Source organism: Pseudophryne corroboree, chromosome 9, assembly GCF_028390025.1.
Source record: "Pseudophryne corroboree isolate aPseCor3 chromosome 9, aPseCor3.hap2, whole genome shotgun sequence".
NCBI classification, from domain to species: domain Eukaryota; kingdom Metazoa; phylum Chordata; class Amphibia; order Anura; family Myobatrachidae; genus Pseudophryne; species Pseudophryne corroboree.
In genome coordinates, this window is record NC_086452.1 from 440475311 (window position 1) to 440496005 (window position 20695).

At 47.8% G+C, this 20695-nt stretch overlaps 1 protein-coding gene across 11 annotated transcripts in view; it reads left to right on the plus strand.

Moving 5' to 3' along the window:
- Positions 1 to 20695, plus strand: part of USP19 (ubiquitin specific peptidase 19) — a 156221-nt gene that overhangs the window by 117865 nt on the left and 17661 nt on the right. For all 11 annotated transcript variants that reach the window (XM_063941103.1, XM_063941105.1, XM_063941113.1 and 8 more), the window contains one exon: positions 8336 to 8514. In XM_063941103.1, the coding sequence (XP_063797173.1) occupies positions 8336 to 8514 (179 nt within the window). The remainder of the gene's footprint in view (positions 1 to 8335; positions 8515 to 20695) is intronic.

The window sequence follows — 20695 nt, forward strand, 5'->3', positions numbered from 1 at the left end:
CCCATCCCAAGTGCGGATTGTCTGCAATACTTGTATATAGTTATTGTTAACTAAAGGGTTATTGTTGAGCCATCTGTTGAGAGGCTCAGTTGTTTTCATACTGTCAAACTGGATATAGTATCACGAGTTGTACGGTGTGATTGGTGTGGCTGGTAAGAGTCTTACCCGGGATTCTAAATCCTTCCTTATTATGTCTGCTCGTCCGGGCACGGTGTCCTAACTGAGGCTTGGAGGAGGGTCATAGTGGGAAGAGCCAGTGCACACCAGGTAGTCCTAAATCTTTCTAGAGTGCCCAGCCTCCTTCGGAGCCCGCTATTCCCCATGGTCCTTACGGAGTTCCCAGCATCCACTACGGACTACGAGAAATAGAATTACCGGTGAGTAAATTCTTATTTTTTTCCATTACTTTCCCTACTATTGATGTAAGGCTTACTGGTCTGTAGTTACTTGCTTCTTCCTTGCTTCCACTTTTGTACAGTGGAACTACATTCACGCTCTTCTAGTCCTCCGGAATGGTACCTGTATTTAGTGACTGGTTAAATAATTCTGTTAATGATGCCACCAGAACATCTTTTAGCTCTTTTAGTATCCTTGGGTGTATACCATCTGGCCCCATTGATTTATCCACTTTTAGTTTTGAAAGTTCTGTTAGGACCTTCTCCTCTGTAAATGTACTTTCATCTACTTTTCTCTAACGTCCTAGTGGATGCTGGGGACTCCGAAAGGACCATGGGGAATAGCGGCTCCGCAGGAGACTGGGCACAAAGTAAAAGCTTTAGGACTAGCTGGTGTGCACTGGCTCCTCCCCCTATGACCCTCCTCCAAGCCTCAGTTAAGATTTTGTGCCCGAACGAGAAGGGTGCAATCTAGGTGGCTCTCCTAAACTGCTTAGAGTAAAAGTTTAAATAGGTTTTTTTATTTTCAGTGAGACCTGCTGGCAACAGGCTCACTGCATCGACGGACTAAGGGGAGAAGAAGCGAACTCACCTGCGTGCAGAGTTGATTGGGCTTCTTAGGCTACTGGACATTAGCTCCAGAGGGACGATCACAGGCCCAGCCATGGATGGGTCCCGGAGCCGCGCCGCCGGCCCCCTTACAGAGCCAGAAGAGTGAAGAGGTCCGGAAAATCGGCGGCAGAAGAAGTCCTGTCTTCAATAAGGTAGCGCACAGCACCGCAGCTGTGCGCCATTGCTCTCAGCACACTTCACACTCCGGTCACTGAGGGTGCAGGGCGCTGGGGGGGGGGCGCCCTGGGACGCAATGAAAATACCTTAAATGGCTAAAAATACATCACATATAGCTCCTGGGCTATATGGATATATTTAACCCCTGCCAGTTTTCCACAAAAAAGCGGGAGAAAGGCCGCCGAAAAAGGGGCGGAGCCTATCTCCTCGGCACACAAGCGCCATTTTTTCCTCACAGCTCCGTTTGAGGAAGGCTCCCTGACTCTCCCCTGCAGTCCTGCACAACAGAAACAGGGTAAAACAAGAGAGGGGGGGCACTAAATTGGCATATTAATATATACAGCAGCTATATTAGGGAAAAACACTTATATAAGGTTATCCCTGTATATATATAGCGCTCTGGTGTGTGCTGGCAAACTCTCCCTCTGTCTCCCCAAAGGGCTAGTGGGGTCCTGTCCTCTATCAGAGCATTCCCTGTGTGTGTGCTGTGTGTCGGTACGCTGTGTCGACATGTATGAGGAGGAAAATGGTGTGGAGGCGGAGCAGTTGCCTGTGTTAGTGATGTCACCCCCTAGGGAGTCGACACCTGACTGGATGGTCTTATGGAAAGAATTACGTGATAGTGTCGGCACTTTACAAAAGACTGTTGACGACATGAGACAGCCGGCAAATCAGTTAATACCTGTACAGGCGTCTCAAACACCGTCAGGGGCTCTAAAGCGCCCGTTACCTCAGGTCGATACAGACACTGACACGGACACTGACTCCAGTGTCGACGGTGAGGAAACAAACGTATTTTCCAGTAGGGCCACACGTTACATGATCACGGCAATGAAGGAGGTTTTGAACATTTCTGATACTACAAGTACCACAAAAAAGGGTATTATGTGGGGTGTGAAAAAACTACCCGTAGTTTTTCCTGAATCAGATGAATTAAATGAGGTGTGTGATGAAGCATGGGTTTCCCCCGATAAAAAACTGCTAATTTCTAAAAAATTATTGGCATTATACCCTTTCCCGCCAGAGGTTAGGGCGCGTTGGGAAACACCCCCTAGCGTAGATAAGGCGCTCACACGCTTATCAAAACAAGTGGCGTTACCGTCCCCTGATACGGCCGCCCTCAAGGAACCAGCTGATAGGAAGCTGGAAAATATCCTTAAAAGTATATACACACATACTGGTATTATACTGCGACCAGCAATCGCCTCAGCCTGGATGTGCAGTGCTGGGGTGGCTTGGTTGGATTCCCTGACTGAAAATATTGATACCCTGGACAGGGACAATATATTATTGACTATAGAGCATTTAAAGGATGCATTTCTATATATGCGAGATGCACAGAGGGATATTTGCACTCTGGCATCAAGAGTAAGTGCGATGTCCATTTCTGCCAGAAGAGGATTATGGACGCGACAGTGGTCAGGGGATGCGGATTCCAAACGGCATATGGAAGTATTGCCGTATAAAGGGGAGGAGTTATTTGGGGTCGGTCTATCGGACCTGGTGGCCACGGCAACGGCTGGAAAATCCACCTTTTTACCCCAAGTCCCCTCGCAGCAGAAAAAGATACCGTCTTTTCAGGCTCAGTCCTTTCGTCCCCATAAGGGCAAGCGGGCAAAAGGCCACTCATATCTGCCCCGGGGCAGAGGAAGGGGAAAAAGACTGCAGCAAACAGCCTCTTCCCACGAACAGAAGCCCTCCCCCGCTTCTGCCAAGTCCTCAGCATGACGCTGGGGCCTTACAAGCGGACTCAGGCACGGTGGGGGCCCGTCTCAAGAATTTCAGCGCGCAGTGGGCACACTCGCAAGTGGACCCCTGGATCCTGCAGGTAGTATCTCAGGGGTACAAATTGGAATTCGAGACGTCTCCCCCTCGCCGGTTCCTGAAGTCTGCTTTACCAACGTCTCCCCCCGACAGGGAGGCGGTATTGGAAGCCATTCACAAGCTGTATTCCCAGCAGGTGATAATCAAGGTACCCCTCCTACAACAGGGAAAGGGGTATTATTCCACGCTGTTTGTGGTACCGAAGCCGGACGGCTCGGTGAGACCCATTTTAAATCTGAAATCCTTGTACACTTACATAAAAAGGTTCAAGTTCAAGATGGAGTCACTCAGAGCAGTGATAGCGAACCTGGAAGAAGGGGACTATATGGTGTCTCTGGACATCAAGGATGCTTACCTCCATGTCCCAATTTGCCCTTCTCACCAAGGGTACCTCAGGTTTGTGGTACAGAACTGTCACTATCAGTTTCAGACGCTGCCGTTTGGATTGTCCACGGCACCCCGGGTCTTTACCAAGGTAATGGCCGAAATGATGATTCTTCTTCGAAGAAAAGGCGTCTTAATTATCCCTTACTTGGACGATCTCCTGATAAGGGCAAGGTCCAGAGAACAGTTAGAGGTCGGAGTAGCACTATCTCAAGTAGTACTACGACAGCACGGATGGATTCTAAATATTCCAAAATCACAGCTGATTCCGACGACACGTCTGCTGTTCCTAGGGATGATTCTGGACACAGTACAGAAAAAGGTGTTTCTCCCGGAGGAGAAAGCCAAGGAGTTATCCGACCTAGTCAGGAACCTCCTAAGACCAGGCCAAGTGTCAGTACATCAATGCACAAGGGTCCTGGGAAAGATGGTGGCTTCTTACGAAGCGATTCCATTCGGCAGATTCCACGCAAGAACTTTTCAGTGGGATCTGCTGGACAAATGGTCCGGATCGCATCTTCAAATGCATCAGCGGATAACCCTGTCTCCAAGGACAACGGTGTCTCTCCTGTGGTGGTTACAGAGTGCTCATCTCCTAGAGGGCCGCAGATTCGGCATTCAGGATTGGGTCCTGGTGACCACAGATGCCAGCCTGAGAGGCTGGGGAGCAGTCACACAGGGAAGAAATTTCATGGGCTTGTGGTCAAGCATGGAAACGTCACTTCACATAAATATCCTGGAACTAAGGGCCATTTACAATGCCCTAAGTCAGGCAAGACCTCTGCTTCAGGGTCAGCCGGTGTTGATCCAGTCGGACAACATCACGGCAGTCGCCCACGTAAACAGACAGGGCGGCACAAGAAGCAGGAGGGCAATGATGGAAGTGGCAAGGATTCTTCGCTGGGCGGAGAATCATGTGATAGCACTGTCAGCAGTGTTCATTCCGGGAGTGGACAACTGGGAAGCAGACTTCCTCAGCAGACAAGATCTTCACCCGGGGGAGTGGGGACTTCACCCAGAAGTCTTCCACATGATTGTGAACCGTTGGGAAAAACCAAAGGTGGACATGATGGCGTCCCGCCTCAACAAAAAACTGGACAGATATTGCGCCAGGTCAAGGGACCCTCAGGCAATAGCTGTGGACGCTCTGGTAACACCGTGGGTGTACCAGTCAGTGTATGTGTTCCCTCCTCTTCCTCTCATACCAATAGTACTGAGAATCATAAGAAGGAGAGGAGTAAAGACTATACTCGTGGCTCCGGATTGGCCAAGAAGGACTTGGTACCCGGAAATTCAAGAGATGCTCACGGAAGACCCGTGGCCTCTACCTCTAAGAAAGGACCTGCTCCAGCAGGGACCATGTCTGTTCCAAGACTTACCGCGGCTGCGTTTGACGGCATGGCGGTTGAACGCCGGATCCTGAAGGAAAAAGGCATTCCGGATGAAGTCATCCCTACCCTGATCAAAGCCAGGAAGGATGTAACCATACAACATTATCACCGTATTTGGCGTAAATATGTTGCGTGGTGCGAGGCCAGGAAGGCCCCTACAGAGGAATTTCAACTGGGTCGTTTCCTGCATTTCCTGCAAACAGGACTGTCTATGGGCCTCAAATTAGGGTCCATTAAGGTTCAAATTTCGGCCCTGTCAATATTCTTCCAAAAAGAACTGGCTTCTGTTCCTGAAGTTCAGACGTTTGTCAAGGGAGTACTGCATATACAGCCTCCTTTTGTGCCTCCAGTGGCACCTTGGGATCTCAATGTAGTTTTGGGATTCCTAAAATCACATTGGTTTGAACCACTCACCACTGTGGACTTAAAATATCTCACATGGAAAGTGGTAATGCTGTTAGCCCTGGCTTTAGCCAGGCGTGTCTCAGAATTGGCGGCTTTATCCTATAAAAGCCCTTACCTAATTTTTCATACGGACAGGGCAGAATTGAGGACTCGTCCTCAATTTCTTCCTAAGGTGGTTTCAGCATTTCACTTAAACCAGCCTATTGTGGTGCCTGCGGCTACTAGGGACTTGGAGGATTCCAAGTTGCTGGACGTAGTCAGGGCCCTGAAAATATATGTTTCCAGGACGGCTGGAGTCAGAAAATCTGATTCGCTGTTTATCCTGTATGCACCCAGCAAGCTGGGTGCTCCTGCTTCTAAGCAGACGATTGCTCGTTGGATTTGTAGTACAATTCAGCTTGCACATTCTGTGGCAGGCCTGCCACAGCCCAAATCTGTAAAAGCCCATTCCACACGGAAAGTGGGCTCATCTTGGGCGGCTGCCCGAGGGGTCTCGGCTTTACAACTTTGCCGAGCAGCTACTTGGTCAGGGGCAAACACGTTTGCTAAATTCTACAAATTTGATACCCTGGCTGAGGAGGACCTGGAGTTCTCTCATTCGGTGCTGCAGAGTCATCTGCACTCTCCCGCCCGTTTGGGAGCTTTGGTATAATCCCCATGGTCCTTTCGGAGTCCCCAGCATCCACTAGGACGTTAGAGAAAATAAGAATTTACTTACCGATAATTCTATTTCTCATAGTCCGTAGTGGATGCTGGTCGCCCATCCCAAGTGCGGATTGTCTGCATTACTTGTACATAGTTATTGTTACAAAAATCGGGTTATTGTTGTTGTGAGCCATCTTTTCAGAGGCTCCTTCTGTTATCATGCTGTTAACTGGGTTCAGATCACAAGTTGTACGGTGTGATTGGTGTGGCTGGTATGAGTCTTACCCGGGATTCAAAATCCTTCCTTATTGTGTACGCTCGTCCGGGCACAGTATCCTAACTGAGGCTTGGAGGAGGGTCATAGGGGGAGGAGCCAGTGCACACCAGCTAGTCCTAAAGCTTTTACTTTGTGCCCAGTCTCCTGCGGAGCCGCTATTCCCCATGGTCCTTTCGGAGTCCCCAGCATCCACTACGGACTATGAGAAATAGAATTATCGGTAAGTAAATTCTTATTTATTTTTTATGCAGCAAAAGAGAAAAAAACAGCCAAGCGCTAGGTGCATGGTGGTGTATGCTGATTGTCAGCAGCCACTAGGAAAGGGAAATTGCCAATCCCCTAAAATACACAATATATAAACAAAAACCAAGTAGCGCTCAACAATCAGTAAATTATATGATTTATTTTTATTAAAAGAAATAACCGCAAACCTCCCGGGAGTGTGATACAAATTAATAAACACAGAATTTGTTAAATACACTATTCCTGAAACATCCAATGAAAAGCCTTAATAACAAACAGGATATTGCATGAAAATTCTTCTGGTATATAAACCCCAGAGGTAGCGTACAAAATGATTAATCAAGATAATACAAGGTTTACACTGTTACAATAAATGTAAAAAGTGGAGATCTGTGTACATGGCAAGTCACTCACTTTATGTATATAGATCCTGGACGATCCTTAATCCATTTGTGTGCCAGGTCCGGCACTCCTATAGGGAATGGATCCCTGGTTATCTGCAATTTTGTGCTGTATTGCACATGCGGGCCATGTAAAGTGACAGGTGCTTTAGTCTTAGCCGCAAGATGGTTGGCAACGGGGGGAGCTCGGAGCAGTCTCCGTCAGCCGGCTAATACTGCCCTGTGTGAGGAAAAACGGTGACTGCCTCCACTGCCTGGTTTGAGCAGGATGCAGCTGCTCTCAAGGTAGTCAGATTTTTAGCAGCGGGGGGGAAAGCCCGAGCAGTCTCCGTCAGCCGGCTGGTGGTATCCTATAGAAAGGAAAGCGGTGACTGCCTCCGCCGCCGGGCTTAAGCAGGCTGCAGCTGCTCTCTGAGTTGTCAAGTCACCGCCAAGAAAGGACGATGGCTCTAAAGCCCCGGCGGCTATACGTGTGCTGTCCGGCAGTGTGTTGGCTGCGGTCTCAAATCGGCAGTGTCCAGGCTGAGCTCACATAGGCGGCTGAGAGCGTGGCTCCCTGTAACGGTGATGTAGCAAAGGTGGTTCCACAAGTAACAACCTGTGTCCTTAACGTGTTTCAACGCCAGCAGAGTCTTTGAGAGTGGGATCCCTCACCAATTGCTTGAGAGATGCTCCCTGTAAGGAATTTAGAAATTTGCCACTTGTAGCTGAACTTGCAAAAGACCCCTCCCATTTTACATCAGGTAAATTTAAAAAAGTCTTCCATTATTATGACTTCTCCCTTTTAAAGCCATTTTAGTGATGTCCATCAATAGGTTTCTGTCCAAATCCTGCCCCTGGCCTGCTGGTCTATAAATCACCCCAACGCGAATAATGTCCTTCTCCCCGGTTTCTGTAGTGACCCAAAGGGCCTCAGTTTTGTCTTCAATCTTTTGTATTAAAGTAGCATTTATGCTTTTTTTCACATACATTGCTACCCCTCCTCCTATTCTTCCCATTCTAGCCTTCCTAAATAAATTGTATCCTGGTATAGCTATGTCCCAGTCATGATTCTCATTGCACCATGACTCTAATTGCCACAATGTCCAGGTTATCCCTTGACATTATCGCGATTAGCTCTGGAATTTTGTCTCCTAAGCTCCTAGCATTTGCACACATAGCTTTAAGAATTTTGTCTGTGCATCTGTTATTAGTAGCCATGTCCAGACAGTACAAAATAAATGACAAGTTTAAAGTTGAAATTTCTGTGGTCTGATTGATACAAAACTGACAACAGTTCATTGTTTGCGTTCATACATTTCCACTTTAATGTATTTGATTATTATCCCATATCTAAACCTGTGGCTTACATTTTAAAGTAGAGAAATTGTTGCCTTCTCCCCAACTAGGTAAAGGTAGAGGTTACTTCTGCTGTTGTGTTCAGTTTGAGAGCTGCTTACACTTGCAGCTGATTGGCTGGCAGCCACTGTCGGCCATTTTGTGCCATTAAGTTGGTTGAGCCAGAGTACAAGTGTTCTGACTTGATGTAACCATTTTCACGCTGTCTAAACTTTCTTTCCTAACATGCTGCTTTATATTTAGGCTGGAGACTGTTTGATGACAGCACCGTGACCACAGTAGATGAAAGCCAAGTGGTGACGCGATACGCATATGTGCTCTTTTATCGGCGGCGGAACTCTCCTGTGGAGAGACCTATGCGAGGGCACCCGGGTGACCACAGATCGGACACAGGAGGATCTACAGATGGGGCTGCTAGTCCGGTAAGAAGCTGGGATCATAAAGGGACAGGTGTAGCTGGACAGAAAGGACAGAACTTCCGCGGTTAGCCGTTTATGCCCGGTCTCACTTTGGCCAGACGTAGCCGCCTTCCACTAAGAAGCAGTGGTGCCCACCGTGTGGTTTGATAAATATATGTAATGCTATAGTTTCAGAAGCTTCCAAGTCTTTACACTTGTGTCAAACCATTTTATATTGATTGTTATAATCACCAGCGTTTGCTCTCGCCGGATCTTGGAGTGAAACATCTGGCCTGCTCCTATTGAAATAGTTTTCCAGGGGTGCAGTGTCTGCGTTAATACAGAGACCAGAGCATGCAACACACATCAAAGTGGTTCTGATGTTTCTGTTGAATTCACTAGGACTCCAACTAATGTGTGTAAGGGAATGAGACTGCATTGGAGAATGTGTTAGCGCCGCAGTTGGTATAAGCCAGGGATCTGGAAAATAGATCTTTGTACAGTTGTCAGGCATTCTGACTATAGGAGCATGTTAGGGTGGGGTGGCAATGATCTATCTGTAGTAAGGTATTTGCTGTAGCTGTAACTCCTGAGAACACGTTCTTTGCAATAAGAGCAAATCTTACACCAGCCAGTTGTGCGGTTTTATTTTTTCTTGCAACAGTTGAATTGTTAGTGTATGAATGTCATTCCTCCATATCTTAGTTTACACTGATTACAAGGGCAAATTCTGTAGACACATTGGAGGGAAGCAGTCTACCATGCATTTATTCATTTTGTGACATATCCGTGAAAAGATTAACTATTGCTGGGATGTGCTTGTGCGGCACTCTGAGCTGGCAGTACCACCCTTTCTGTATAATCTCATAGCTTGTACATAGCTCCGTTTGTGCTATATATATATATATATATATATATATATATATATATATATATATATATATATATATATATATATATATATATATATATATTTCTCTTACGTCCTAGAGGATGCTGGGGACTCCAAAAGGACCATGGGGTATAGACTGGATCTGCAGGAGCTTGGGCACACTAAAAGACTTAAGACTGGGTGTGAACTGGCTCCTCCCTCTATGCCCCTCCTCCAGACCTCAGTTAGGCTTTGTGCCCAGGAGTGACTGGATGCACACTAGGGAGCTCTACAGAGTTTCTCTAGGAAAATACTTTTTGTTAGGTTTTTTATTTTCAGGGAGACCTGCTGGCTACAGGCTTCCTGCAGCGTGGGAGTGAGGGGAGAGAAGCAAGACCTACTTCTGTGAGTTTCAAGGCTCTGCTTCTCGGCTACTGGACACCATTAGCTCCAGAGGGTTCGATCACTTAGTGCGCCTAGCTGCTTGTTCCCGGAGCCACGCCGTCACCCCCTCACAGAAGACAGAAGTCGGGTGAGTATGAGAAGATCAGAAGACTTCAGGACGGCAGAAGACTTCAGTGACGGAAGGTACAGCACAGCGGTCACGCTGTGCTCCATGCTCCCACACATATCACCATCGGTATTCACTGGGGGGGCGCCCTGGGCAGCATGCTACTGGAGTTTTCTTAGCGGCGCAAAGATTGTGGGTGCCTCGGCACAGAGTACAGACCCCCGCCGGCATCTTTTACAAATTTGAAATTGGCGGGCCGAAGCGCGCTGGGAAGGGGGCGGAGCTTCGACCCGCAGCTCACCGGCGCCATTTTTTCCTGCAACACGCGGCTGCAAGAGAGACGCTGCTTGTTCTGAGGGGGGCCGCAGTGTTGGTGCTTATTAGTGGTGTAGGCAGCGCTGGGTACATATATCGTGTTTTGCGATATATGGGCGCTGGGGTATGAGCTGGCATACTCCCTCTATGTCCTCTATCTGGGCTTGGTTGTTAGACCTGTCACCTAGCAGGGACTTTCTGTGTGTTGTGGTGTGTCGGTACTGTGTGTCGACATGTCTGAGGCGGAAGCTTATTCACCGGAGGAGGTTATTGGGGGAGTGGATGCGGGGCTAGAATTGGGAATGTCAACGCAGCCGACACCGGATTTGTTAGCATTACTCAGTACATTAAACTCGAATGTAACTTCCTTATCAAAGAGGTTAGATAAGTCTGAGGCGCAGACCCAGGTGTGGAAAAAGTCCATGGAAGAGGCTTTGTCTCAGGTGCAAACCCCATCTGGGTCGCAAAAGCGGCCATTTAATCAGGTGGGGGATACTGATACCGACACGGACTCTGATTCCGATGTCGATTTCACTGAGGCAGCGTTACATCCCCGTTTGCTTAAGAGTATTCAGAACATTTCTGATGAACATGCGGTTCAGGAAACAAGGATTTGCTTATTCAAAGAAGAAACCTGAGGTAAAATTTCCCCCATCTCATGAGATGAATACTCTTTGTGAAAAGGCTTGGGAGTCGCCGGATAAGAAATGGCAGATTCCCAAGAGAATTTACATGGCGTATCCTTTTCCCTCTAATGACGGGGAAAAATGGGAGGCATCTCCGACTGTTGATAAAGCTTTATCTCGTTTGTCTAAGAAAGTGGCACTTCCGTCTCCTGACACGGCAGCTCTCAAGGATCCGGCGGATCGCAAGCTGGAGACGTCTTTGAAGTCCATTTTCGCTAATTCAGGTGCATTACTCAGACCCGCTGTGGCGTCGTTATGGGTGAGTAGTGCTATTGTTAAATGGGCTGAAAATTTAGCTAATGATATGGATACTCTTGATAAAGATAATGTCCTTCTAACTCTCGGTTATATTAAGGACGCTGCAGATTACATAAAAGATGCGGCGGGGGACGTCTGTCTCTTGGGTTCAAGAACCAGTGCCATGTCGATATCCGCCAGAAGGGCCCTGTGGATCCATCAATGGAACGCTGATGCCGACTCCAAGAGGGCTATGGAAGCGCTACCCTTCAAAGATAATGTCTTGTTTGGGGACTGCCTGGCTGACCTGGTCTCGACCGCGACTGCGGGTAAGTCCTCTTTTCTTCCTTATGTTCCGACACAACAGAAAAAGGCACCACATCAACAGATGCAGTCCTTTCGTCACAATAAATACAGGCGTGGAAAAGGTTCGTCTTTCCTCGCGTCAAAGGGTAGAGGACGGGGAAGAAAACTTCCTGCAGCCTCAGGCGCACAGGACCAGAAGTCCTCCCCGGCTGCTACCAAGTCCACCGCATGACGCTGGGGCTTCCCTGGGGGAGTCCGAACCGATGGGGGGCCGTCTACAAAATTTCAGTCAGGTCTGGATTCAATCAGGCCTGAATCCTTGGGAACTAGAGATCGTGTCTCAGGGATACAAGCTGGAGTTTCAGGAGTTGCCCCCTCACCGGTTCTTCATTTCGGCGTTACCAGTAGTTCTACCGGACAGGGACGTGGTGTTAGCAGCAATTCAAAAGCTGTGTCTACAGAGGGTCATTATTCCCGTTCCCTCGTCTCAACGGGGCGAGGGGTTTTACTCGAGCCTCTTTGTAGTGCCAAAACCGGACGGTTCGGTCAGACCAATTCTAAATCTAAAATCCCTCAATCCATACTTGAAAGTTTTCAAGTTCAAGATGGAATCCCTTCGAGCTGTGATCTCCAGCCTAGAGGGGGGGGATTTTATGGCGTCAGTCGACATAAAGGATGCCTACTTGCATGTCCCGATATATCCTCTGCATCAGGCTTTCCTCAGGTTTGCGATACAGGATGCTCATTACCAATTTCAGACGTTGCCGTTTGGGCTTTCCACGGCTCCGAGGATTTTCACCAAGGTCATGGCGGAAATGATGGTTCTTCTTCGCAAACAGGGGGTTATAATTATCCCGTACTTGGACGATCTCCTGATAAAGGCGAGGTCCAAGGAACGATTGCTGAGAAGTGTGGAGGTGTCTCTATCGGTTCTGCAACAACACGGATGGGTTCTCAATTTGCCGAAATCCCAGTTGACTCCGACCACTCGGCTTACGTTTTTGGGCATGGTTCTGGACACGGAGTTACAGAAGGTATTCCTTCCAGAAGAAAAGGCTCTGGAATTGCAGACGATGGTCAGAGAACTTCTGAAGCCGTCGAGTGTGTCGATACATCATTGTACTCGGGTTCTGGGGAAGATGGTTGCGGCGTACGAAGCCATTCCATACGGCAGATTTCATGCCCGCGTGTTTCAGTGGGACTTGCTGAGCAAATGGTCCGGGTCTCATCTACACATTCACCGGAAAATAAGTTTATCTCCCAGAGCCAGAATTTCTCTCCTGTGGTGGCTACAATCTCATCACCTCCTGGGGGGACGCCGATTCGGTATCCAGGAGTGGGTACTTCTGACAACAGATGCAAGTCTCCGGGGCTGGGGTGCAGTCACCCAAGGAAGAAACTTTCAGGGAAAATGGTCGATCCAGGAAGCTTATCTCCACATAAATGTTCTAGAGTTAAGAGCCATTTACAACGGCCTGCTCCAAGCAGGAAATCTTCTTCAAGGTCGACCGGTCCTGGTACAGTCAGACAACATCACAGCGGTGGCCCATATAAACCGGCAAGGCGGAACAAGGAGCAGAGCGGCAATGGCGGAAGCCACAAAGATACTTCGCTGGGCGGAACAACACGTCAGCGCACTGTCAGCAGTTTTCCTACCGGGGGTGGACAACTGGGAAGCGGATTTTCTCAGCAGACACGACCTCCATCCGGGAGAGTGGGCTCTGCACCAAGAGGTCTTTGCAGAGGTGACAAGTCGCTGGGGAATTCCGTTAATAGACATGATGGCGTCTCGGCTCAACAAGAAGCTCCCGAGGTATTGTTCCAGAGCAAGGGACCCACAGGCCACGGCGGTGGACGCCCTGGTGTCTCCGTGGGTTTTCCAGTCTGTGTATGTGTTCCCTCCTCTTCCTCTCATTCCAAAGGTGCTGGGGATCATTCGTCGAACAAAGGTTCAGGCGATTCTCGTCATTCCAGACTGGCCAAGAAGGGCCTGGTATCCGGATCTTCAGGACTTACTGGTGGAAGATCCTTGGCCGCTTCCTCTAAGGGAGGATCTGTTGTTACAGGGTCCATGCGTGTTTCCGGACTTACCGCTGCTGCATTTGACGGCATGGAGGTTGAGCGCCAGATCTTAGCTCGTAAGGGTATTCCCAGGGAGGTCATTCCAACTCTTATTAAGGCTAGGAAAGAGGTTACGGTGAAACACTATCACCGTATCTGGACGAAGTACGTTTCCTGCTGTGAGGTTAAAAAGACTCCTGCGGAAGATTTTCACTTGGGTCGTTTTCTCCACTTTTTACAGGCTTGTGTAGATGCAGGCCTGAAATTGGGTTCCATCAAAGTGCAAATTTCGGCTTTGTCTATTTTCTTTCAAAAAGAGTTAGCTGCTCTCCCAGAGGTTCAGGCTTTTGTAAAGGGTGTAATGCGTATCAATCCACCGTTTGTACCGCCTGTAGCGCCATGGGATCTTGAGGTAGTCTTGCGGTTCCTCATGTCTTCCTGGTTTGAACCTTTGCGGAAGGTTGAGTTAAAGTTTCTCACTTGGAAAGTGGTTATGCTTTTGGCACTGGCATCTGCCAGGCGAGTATCGGAATTGGCAGCGTTATCTCATAAGAGTCCGTACTTGGTTTTTCATTCGGATAGGGTGGAATTGAGGACTCGTCAACAATTTCTGCCAAAGGTGGTTTCGTCATTTCACATTAACCAACCTATTGTAGTTCCGGTGGCTACGGAAGAGGTGGCGATTCCAAAATCTCTGGACATTGTAAGAGCGTTAAAAGTTTACGTTTCTAGGACAGCGGTTACTAGGAAAACGGAAGCGTTATTTGTTTTGTATCCGGCCAGCAAGGTTGGTCATCCTGCGTCAAAACAGACTATTGCACGCTGGATTTGTAGTATGATCCAGCAAGTTCATTCTTCGGTGGGGTTGCCGGTGCCAAAGTCGGTGAAAGCCCATTCTACCAGGAAGGTGGGCTCCTCTTGGGCGGCTGCCCGAGGTGTTTCGGCACTACAACTTTGCCGTGCGGCTACTTGGTCGGGTTCGAACACTTTTGCAAAATTCTATAAGTTCGATACCCTGGCCGATGAGGACCTGGCGTTTGCTCAGTCGGTGCTGCAGAGTCGTCCGCACTCTCCCGCCCGTTCTGGAGCTTTGGTATAATCCCCTTGGTCCTTTTGGAGTCCCCAGCATCCTCTAGGACGTAAGAGAAAATAGGATTTTGGTACTCACCGTTAAATCCTTTTCTCCTAGTCCGTAGAGGATGCTGGGTGCCCGTCCCAGTGCGGACTGTTTCTTGCATTATATATATATTTTTCTTACTGGTTAAGTTAGTTTTTACACGACTTGTGTATTGGGTTATTGCAGCTGGTTGCTGGAGTTTTATGCATACTGTTATCTGGTTTGGTGTTATTCCGGTTGTACGGTATGTTATGGTGTGGGCTGGTAATTTGGTAGCCCTTAGTTAAGACAAAAATCTTTCCTTGTAATGTCCGTCTCTCCTAGGCACAGTTCCTATAACTGAGGTCTGGAGGAGGGGCATAGAGGGAGGAGCCAGTTCACACCCTGTATTAAGTCTTTTAGTGTGCCGAAGCTCCTGCGGATCCCGTCTATACCCCATGGTCCTTTTGGAGTCCCCAGCATCCTCTACGGACTAGGAGAAAAGGATTTAACGGTGAGTACCAAAATCCTAATATATATATATAGAGGTTTGTAGAGGTCTTATTTTGTCTTCACTGCACAACAATCTGTTGCCGGTTATGTAAGGATTGGACGTGGGTGTGATATACTTGTATTAGCATACCCTCAGGTGTAGCATATCAGGGATTCCCCTTCACAGTACCTGTATTGCAATTAGACCTGCATCTGCCTATTGCAGCCTCCTCACATTAATCTAAGTTCTGTCATCATTTTTTAAATTATTATTGATTGATTGTACAAACAAGTTATTTCCTGCTTATTAAAACCAAGAGTTCCACACCCCAAACTTCTCCTTCCCGAGCTTTTATCACAGATAGAGGGATCACCTGAGATGAGTTTCTCCCTGTGCTGGTGTAATTGATGCTTACCCTCTGTTAGGCTTCACCGTACAAACTACTAAGTGATCCTCAGCCCAACCCGCTAACTATACAGTGCAGAACATATGGTCTCACACTACAACTACCAAGTGATCCTCAGCCCAACCCGCCAGCTATACCGTGCAGAACGTATGGTCTCACACTACAAACTACCAAGTGATCCTCAGCCCAACCCGCCAGCTATACCGTGCAGAACGTATGGTCTCACTACAAACTACCAAGTGATCCTCAGCCCAACCCACTAGCTATACAGTGCAGAACGTATGGTCTCACACTACAACTACCAAGTGATGCTCAGCCCAACCCGCTAGCTATACAGTGCAGAACGTATGGTCTCACACTACAACTACCAAGTGATGCTCAGCCCAACCCGCCAGCTGTACAGTGCAGAACGTATGACCTCACACTACAACTACCAAGTGATCCTCCGCCCAACCCGCCAGCTGTACAGTGCAGAACGTATGGTCTCACACTACAACTACCAATTTATCCTCAGCCCTATCCGCCAGCTGTACAGTGCAGAACGTATGGTCTCACACTACAACTACCAATTTATCCTCAGCCCTATCCGCCAGCTGTACAGTGCAGAACGTATGGTCTCACACAATTTATCCTCAGCCCAACCCGCCAGCTGTACAGTGCAGAACGTATGGTCTCACACTACAACTACCAAGTGATGCTCAGCCCAACCCGCCAGCTATACAGTGCAGAACGTATGGTCTCACACTACAACTACCAAGTGATGCTCAGCCCAACCCGCCAGCTGTACAGTGCAGAACGTATGGTCTCACACTACAACTACCAAGTTATGCTCAGCCCAACCCGCCAGCTGTACAGTGCAGAACGTATGGTCTCACACTACAACTACCAATTTATCCTCAGCCCAACCCGCCAGCTGTACAGTGCAGAACGTATGGCCTCACACTACAACTACCAATTTATCCTCAGCCCAACCCGCCAGCTGTACAGTGCAGAACGTATGGCCTCACACTACAACTACCAAGTGATCCTCCGCCCTATCCGCCAGCTATACAGTGCAGAACGTATGGCCTCACACTACAACTACCAAGTGATCCTCCGCCCTATCCGCCAGCTATACAGTGCAGAACGTATGACCTCGCACTACAAACTACCAATTTATCCTCAGCCCTATCCGCCAGCGGATCCAGTATGTAATATCGGCGCATGGGATCCCAAAGTTTAATAACACAGACAGGGTTGAGTAAAGTGTTTTCTACCCTAACCCCCCACCTGATGCCTAAACCAGACTTTGCAGCTATACTTACAGGGGGTAATTCCAAGTTGATCGCAGCAGGAAATTTTTTAGCAGTTGGGCAAAACCATGTGCACTGCAGGGGGGGCAGATATAACATGTGCAGAGAGAGTTAGATTTGGGTGGGTTATTTTATTTCTGTGCAGGGTAAATACTGGCTGCTTTATTGTTACACTGCAAATTAGATTGCAGATTGAACACACCTCACCCAAATCTAACTCTCTCTGCACATGTTAAATCTGCCCCCCCTGCAGTGCACATGGTTTTGCCCAACTGCTAAAAAAAAATTCCTGCTGCGATCAACTTGGAATTACCCCCACAGTCGGGATACTTGCTGTTGGGATTCCGGCCTATGCATCCTGGCCCATTCGGAGTTCCGATTTCGGGGTTCTGGCATTGGGATTCCGGTTGCCCGTGTCCCAACAGACGGCATCTTGAGCGCATCCCCCGCCAGCTATATAGTGCAGAACATATAGGATGCTCATTAAAGGGGAATGTTTTTTATTTTTGGGTCGGGATCCCATCGGTCTGCACGGGGACACCGGGATCCCAGACGCCAGAATGCCAACAGGGGCGAGCGCAACGAAGCCCCTTACGGGCTCGGTGAGCTCGCTGCAGGTTCTATTCCCACTTTATGGGTGTCATGGACACCCACGAGTGGAAATAGCCCTTGGCCCCCTGCTGGTGTTCTGGCGGCCGGGATCCTGCCGTCGTTATGCTGACCGCCGGGGTCCCAACTACATTCCCTTACATCAGCCTTTAGTTGTTCCAGAAAAGCTTGTGTGACACTAGCCTTGTGACACTTTCCCATTGAAAGCATACTGTCTCCACACATCCTTACGGCAACCTCTGGTTGTTCTAGAAAAGCTTGTGTGACACTAGCCTTGTGATGCTTTCCCATTGAAAGCATACTGTCTCCACACATCCTTACGGCAACCTCTGGTTGTTCTAGAAAAGCTTGTGTGACACTAGCCTTGTGATGCTTTCCTATTGAAAGCATACTGTCTCCACACATCCTTACGGCAACCTCTGGTTGTTCTAGAAAAGCTTGTGTGACACTAGCCTTGTGATGCTTTCCCATTGAAAGCATACTGTCTCCACACATCCTTACGGCAACCTCTGGTTGTTCTAGAAAAGCTTGTGTGACACTAGCCTTGTGATGCTTTCCTATTGAAAGCATACTGTCTCCACACATCCTTACGGCAACCTCTGGTTGTTCTAGAAAAGCTTGTGTGACACTAGCCTTGTGACCCTTTCCCATTGAAAGCATACTGTCTCCACACATCCTTACGGCAACCTCTGGTTGTTCTAGAAAAGCTTGTGTGACACTAGCCTTGTGATGCTTTCCTATTGAAAGCATACTGTCTCCACACATCCTTACGGCAACCTCTGGTTGTTCTAGAAAAGCTTGTGTGACACTAGCCTTGTGATGCTTTCCCATTGAAAGCATACTGTCTCCACACATCCTTACGGCAACCTCTGGTTGTTCTAGAAAAGCTTGTGTGACACTAGCCTTGTGATGGTAACTAGCATTTAGTTGCAGCGCAAATTTGTCACTCTCTGGTCCTGAAACTTCTTTAATGGGGTTCTCTTTTCCTTGTTCCTAGAGTTCCCTTTTGCTGTAGCGGAAATAAATGCACAGAGCTCATATTCTCTTTATTTTTAAAGCCACTTCCAATAGTCTGTTTTCCTTAGCAGTGAGATCTCCGATAATATAATCACCTGTTGTGTTTCCGTTGAATTATCACAGCTGTCAAAGCACATTTCAGGGTGAGCAGGAAATGGCATCAATGTTTTGGCTCGCAGGATAGGCGTCTGTTATGTATGGGAAGATTAGTACATATTGACCTTGAGCCGAAGAGACTCTTAGTTCTTAGTCGGTAAGCTCGCACAGTGGTGTCGGGGTGTTATCACAGTGGGGAGCTGCGCATTCTTACTAAGCCACCCAGACGTCAGTGGGGCCGCGGACCTGATTCCATTCAGTATCTGTAACGTAGGAATTTCCATATCTTATTGATAGCTGACGTACATAAACTCTTTATCTGTCATTTTATATAAAATTGTGTGTGTGTATATAATGTATAGGTGTAAGAGTTTCATGAGCCATTTATTTATTTATTAGCAGTTTCTTATATAGCGCAGCATATTCCGTTGCGCTTTACAATTTGAACAACAGTAATAGAACAAAACTGACAGACATAGAGGTAGGAAGGCCCTGCTCGCAAGCTTACAATCTATAGGGAAATAGGCATTGATACACAAGGATAGATGCTACCTATTGCATAATGGTCCACCAGATTGCTAGGTTCTTAATGGGTTGTATGATATGATCACTTAGCAATGTTGGAAGACAAAATGTGAGGTTATTTGGACTGTACAGAGAGGATGTAAGTAGATAGGGAAGCATTGAAGGTTATGTGGGTGGGTCTGGAATTTGATAGGCTTGTCTGAAGAGGTGAGTTTTCAGGGAACGTTTAAAGGTTTGGAGACTAGAGGCGAGTCTTATTGTGCGTGGGAGGGCTTTCCACAGAGTGGGTGAAGCCCGGGTAAAGTCCTGTGATTTTGAGTTTCCCCATTTGAGATTGAGTTGTGATCCTTGGATGAGCTTCCTCCCTATGCACAACAGGCCTTGCGTATTTAAGGCTATTGAAGGACACATTGAGCAGATATAATTGCTAACGCTTGGATGGATAGTGCAGGTAAAAACTTTTACCCTGCCAGGATTGCTTATGGCAGGTTGCTGCGTGTAAACGGTCACAGTCTCCAATAGCAATGGTTTTATCCAAAGATGCAATGAACCAAAAAGTACTTTAATATTGACACTGCGTCACACGATACAAATAGAAGAGGCTACTGTCCCTTTAAGGATCGATGCATGGTATTAATGCCCATTAATGGAGGAAAAAAAAACTTTTACTTAAGGGCTGAATTGTCAAAGCTTGGAGGGTGATAAAGTGGGCAAAGATAAATAAGTTAAAGCTGATTGGTTCGTTTCTCTCTCAAGCTTTGATACATCTGTTCCTTAATGTGTTCATTTGGTTCCAGATTGGCCTGTTTGCGAGTACCCTTGGGCTTCTAGTTGGATCGGGGAATTGCGTGTGTTCCACTTTGGGCTTCTAAGGGGATGGGGAGGTTGGAGGTGTTCTGTAATGTGACTCTAAAGCCATATACACTGAGACAATATCAGCCCGATATGTAGCTTCTGGCCTAATCGGAACGGCATATCGTTCAGTGCGTGTACCCGATGTGCAGGTGCCTGTGGTCATTAACTGCTTCGCCCGGTTGGCCCTCCTGCAAGGCCAACTGGACGCAAACGATAGCGACATGGAGTATGCTAATGAAGGATGGAACAGTAGTGAGGCAGATGTATCAAGCCTGGAGAAGTGATAAAGCAGTGATAAGTGCAAGGTGATAACGCACCAGCCAATCAGCTCCTAACTGTCAGTTTACATATTGGAGCTGATTGGCTGGTGCGTTATCACCTTGCACTTATCACTGATTTATCACTTCTCCAGGCTTAATAAATCTGCTCCACTAGTGATTGTTCTTTCCTTCGTTAGATCGTACTGATGTGTCCCCAGAATCCGATATGTCGGGCCGACTTATCGGCTGGGGACACATTGCCCAGTGTGTTCTCGGTTTTAGAAGAAGTGGGAATTACTGCACGGAAGGTCCTGCACTGAGCCTCTCGGGATAGGGGGAGTTGAGGGTATTCCTCACTAGTCTTCTTGGAAATAGGGAGATGTGAGTGATAAACGCTAGCAAATTGTAGAGTTTGGTGCTTCACACTAGGGGGGAGGGGGTGGTAAATCCAAGTGGCAAACCACCCCACTGGAGACCGTATCTTCCCCCATGGAGTTTTGTACTTGGCCCTATGGGACTGGAAACAATTCGAGTAGACCCGAGGTGCCCTAAGTACAGTATATAGCCAC